This window comes from Arvicola amphibius, chromosome 6 (genome assembly GCF_903992535.2).
Source record: "Arvicola amphibius chromosome 6, mArvAmp1.2, whole genome shotgun sequence".
Classification (NCBI taxonomy): Eukaryota; Metazoa; Chordata; class Mammalia; order Rodentia; family Cricetidae; genus Arvicola; species Arvicola amphibius.
The window spans coordinates 11,050,612-11,055,079 of NC_052052.2; the positions used below are offsets into that span (position 1 = coordinate 11,050,612).

Consider the following 4,468-nt stretch of genomic DNA (forward strand, 5'->3'; position numbering starts at 1 on the left):
GCTAACAGCTCTTCATGTATGAAATTTAGTAATGTTTATTAGAGACATACTCACTTCAGGTTCAGTGATGCTAACTCATTTATCACTGATTTGTATATTCCTTTAGCCTCATGTTTGCAAGACAGACCTAAATAAAAGACCTGCTTTTATTCTATTGAGATTTCATTTGATAATTTAGTAGTCTAACTTTTCTTCTTTTTTTCTTTTTTTTAAAAAAAAAAAACAGAGAAAAGCAGTAAAGAATCTACCTCACTGGGAATGTCATCGTTGCTGACTTCAGATGGATTCAACCATACAGCCCCTTCTTCAGGGCAGAGTCCTGAGGTTGGTAGCCCCACGAGTCTTGCTCGCTCTGTCTCTGCTTCAGTTTGCGCCATCAAGCCCAGTGACCCCAATAGCATTGAACCTGTAGCTATGGAGGCTGTGAAGGCTTTGGCTGAATTCCAGACAAATTCTCCGAAAACAGATCCTCCTCCTCTGCAGGGCCTTCCTGATCTCACTTCCCCAGCAGACCAGAATCCAGCTATGCCTTTGCATAATTCATCCGAAGAAGCATTTGTTGCAGATAATCCAGAGAAGTTTGCTATTGGAGGAACCCAGGGCCTCAGAGTTTATCTCCACACCAGACAGGACACTAGTTTATCTCTCACAACCACTGGGGTGCATGAGCCAAAGGGATTTGTGGAAGAAAAGAGTTGGCATCCAGAAAATAAGAACCCAGGTCAAGTGAATGGCCCTCAGCAGCCCAGAGAACCACACAGAGGGAGCGGTCAGCAGAGTGCCCCACATGACCAACAATGTCCTTGTGACACAAAAGACCTTGAACTTCATGAAGAAAATCAACAGGACCAAGAAAACATTGTCAGTTTGGAAGCTGCGGTGAAAGGAGATAAACTACAGACAAATGCTCATCTTTCAGATACAGAGAAAAGTCTTGTAGCTTCAGGGCGCCATAGCTGCTCATGCCCAGAAACCCTGATGGACGTGGATACAATTGAACGGTCTCTGACTGCCTTGTGCAGCTCCATGGGCAGCCAGGATGCCAGCATCAGGAGCCCTGGTGCACCGCATCTTCCTTCAGATAATCCTGCGATGGAAATGGAAGCAGTACACTGCAGCCCCTCACCTGAAAGTATGGAACATTCCATCTCAACTTGGGATTTGCAGCCCCCAGAAGATAATGCTGAAGTGTCTGTAATGGATAGCAAAGATAGCAGCGCCTCCTCTTCCCCTCTGAGTCACCACGGTCAGCCCTCTGTGGAGGCAGCTGAAGAATTTTGTTCATCTGTCACAGTGGCCTTGAAAGAGCTGCATCATCTTTTGGTCATTAGCTGTAAGTCAGCTTCGGAAAGTGCACCTGAAGATGCTACCTGTCGGTCAGAGATGCAAGCTGAGAGCCAAACAGGTACTTTGGACATTTCCAGAAGGGGGGCCCAGAGTGAGAATTCGACCCCTAGTGACCAGTATCCACAAGTCTCCTGTCACCAGGCCACCTCTGAATCAGAGAAGACAGAAATCATAGGCACCACACCTTGTCTTGGGATAGAACATGAAGCGTACACTAGCTTCAGGGGTCTGGGTGATGGCTTGTCCAATGGCAAAGAAGGTGTCCCCAGACCAAGGGAGTCAGTCAGGGAGAGCGGTTCTGTCGCCATAACCTCAGCTAATCCATCTGTTCAGCCACATTGCACCTCAGGTGTGGAAATTTCACCCACATTTGCAGCAGGTGAGGAGAGTACCTGCAGTCAGCCTTCTGAACACATGCAGAATCCAGGCACAGACGTGCCGGAGACTAGCAGTGTTTGCCCTGGAGCTGCGCCACCCTCCCGTGGATTGGACCCACCTGCCACACAGCCCTCATCTTCTCCCTCCGCTCTTCCACCCTTCATCTTTCCCACTGCAGATGTTAACCGGATTCTTGGTGCCGGCTTCACTCTGCAGGAAGCCCTTGGGGCTTTGCATCGAGTTGGTGGGAATGCAGACCTCGCACTTCTTGTTTTGCTAGCAAAGAACATTGTAGTTCCTACGTAACTGTGGGGAAGCTCTCTCCACACAGACACACTCACCACATATATACACCGTATATGTAGAAACCAACCTGCAAGCAAAATGTTGAGCCAGATTTTTTTTTCCCCCGGCCAAAGTAATTTATGATCTTTTGTCTGATGAATTTGTCTATTTTACTTGTTTAAAATTTGGGCCTTTTAAAATGTATTGGCAGTATGTGCATACAAAAGCTTTTTATTCTCATTAAGATGATGTATTCTGTAATAAAATAGATGGTTTTGTGTATAGCATACCATTTTAGATGAGTGAATGCTTTGAAAGCAGGAGCCACAAGAACCCTGCCACCCATGCAGCTAGGACCAGGCCAGCCGCCAACTGTGGCTCTGGCTGTGCTGTGTGCAGAATGTGGCTTGTAACAGGAAGCTGGAGAAGAATTGAATAACTCCTGGAGTTGTGTGTTTTGGTTTGTGTGCTCAGGGTTGACATTTAAATAGGGTGAGCGGGAGGGCTTAAAACTTGGGCTGTCTTGTGCTTCATAGACTGGTGCATGGATTGATTGCCAGATACCTTTATGACAGTGGGTGGGGTGTGGGGGGATTCACAGTAGAATGAAACATGGTGCTACTTGTATTTAAAAAGGAAGGGGAAAACTGATCATAATTCCATTTGCAAATGTCAAGGACTGTAAGAGATAAAACACTGGAATGTACTAGAGATAGGACTCGGGGCATCTCACTGACACCCCAGCCCTTGGTGGCCAATGGTCAGCTGCCAGGAGCCTAGCTTCTGAAACACACCTGCTGGGAAGGTCTTCCTGTGCTCACTCTGAGCTGAGCGAGACTGAGCTAGGAGAACCTTCGTCCCTAGTCCTCTTGGTGCTTAGACTGGTCATTCTGTGAGTGTCCTTCGTGACAGTGGGTACAACCGGAGTTCTGACGACAGTGGCCTTGGTACAGTTCCCATCCCTTTCTTTCCTCAGGAGTTTCTTTTCTAAGCAGGGTCCATGTTTGTGTTCACACTGAGTTAGAGTGGGGCGGAATGCGGAGATGCGTTTACCATGTAAGTTCTCACCTTGTAAGTCGTCCTGTGGGCCCCACTGTGCAATAATCTCTGCGGACAGGGTTGAAAGCATCCTTTCCTGGAACATAAACTGTTGTCTTAGATGTCTGGCAGGAATCTGGAGTCTTGCTTTTCTCGAAAAAGATCTTGAGGATGATTCCTGGTGAGAGTTTGAAATCTGTTTCTGGACTTAGCACTAACTGATTGTGTCTAAAATCCATCTGTTTCTCTCTCTCTCTCTCTCTCTCTCTCTCTCTCTCTCTCTCTCTCTCTCTCTCTCTCTCTCTCTCTCTCTCTCTCTCTCTCAAGCTTGTTCTTTCCATCAGAATTGAAGTCATTGAGCACAGATGGGTTCATATCTCAGGAGTTGGTGAAACTTTAGGGCACTTACAGGGGTCTGTTCTCTGGTCCATTTCTTCTTTTTGCCACGCTGCTTATGTGCCGAGACTCATTTCAGCGACACGATGGCAGGTCACACACAGAATCACGGCCCTTTCTGGAGTTTGGAAGTGGTTGCTGGATGGCCTTGTGGTTTCCCTTCTCCATTAGGCACTCAGAACATCAAGCTAGCCGAGAACCTCTTTGTTTCGGACAAGCACAGCCTGTCCGCCCTTTGCTTGTCGCACCAAAGATGTGTGTGCGTGTGACACACTGGGAACCTGCTCCCAGGAGTCTCTTGCCCAGCGTACAGTTGTGGCTAGAGGCCTGGTGTTTGCTTTGGGGGGTGGAGGTATATTTTAGGATTACAAATCTTTGGGGCCACAGGGTGGGGTGTGTAGAGAAGGTACTGATGACAGACCGCCACTGCCGCCTCCACCCGCACCCCAGAAGGCCTTCTGAACAGAGGAACTGGTGTGCAAGACCAGTGGTTTGGCCACTGAATTTTTAAAATGGGTGTTTGGGAGAGAGCCCTAGGCAGTGTCAAATACTGGTCTGGAGAAGATTTCACTACAATAGCTTTTAATGAATCTACATGTATGTTCAATTTTAGAAGCAAACTGATAGACCAGATAGACCTTTGGAATCCTTGGACTGAGCTTAGCTCACTTGCCAAATACTTTGTTCCTTTAGGTCATTGCTTTCTTTTCAGCATAGTTAACTTTTGAGTGCCGGGCATGCTGGCATATACCTTTATCCCCAGGAGGCAGGCAGATCTCTGCGAGTTCAAGGCCACCCAGAGCTACATTACATTAGTGAAATCCTGTCTAAAAACAGAAAGGTGGGGGGATCTTTTTTCTGACATTAGTAGAAAAGTAAAGTTAGGAATTGACTGACTTAAATTGAGCAGTCATAGAACAGAGGACATGAAAGGATGTGACCCTAGTGGACCTTCATTGTCAGATTTCACTTAGTAGCTGACTACCCAGGGTTAGACCACATCATCGTGCATCCTGGTGTTGAG

The 4,468-nt window shown here is 47.1% G+C and overlaps 1 protein-coding gene across 1 annotated transcript; it reads left to right on the forward strand.

The window, feature by feature from the left end:
- Window positions 1-258: 258 nt before the first annotated feature.
- Rsc1a1 (regulator of solute carriers 1) lies at window positions 259-2,299 on the forward strand. The gene has a single exon (XM_038334809.2). The coding sequence runs from the start codon at window positions 259-261 to the stop codon at window positions 2,029-2,031; it is 1,773 nt and encodes a 590-aa protein (XP_038190737.1). The 3' UTR covers window positions 2,032-2,299.
- Window positions 2,300-4,468: the final 2,169 nt, after the last annotated feature.

Excerpts from the sequence above, each read along its gene's own strand:
- Rsc1a1 (XM_038334809.2), top strand. The coding sequence starts at position 259 with ATGTCATCGTTGCTGACTTCAGATGGATTCAACCATACAGCCCCTTCT.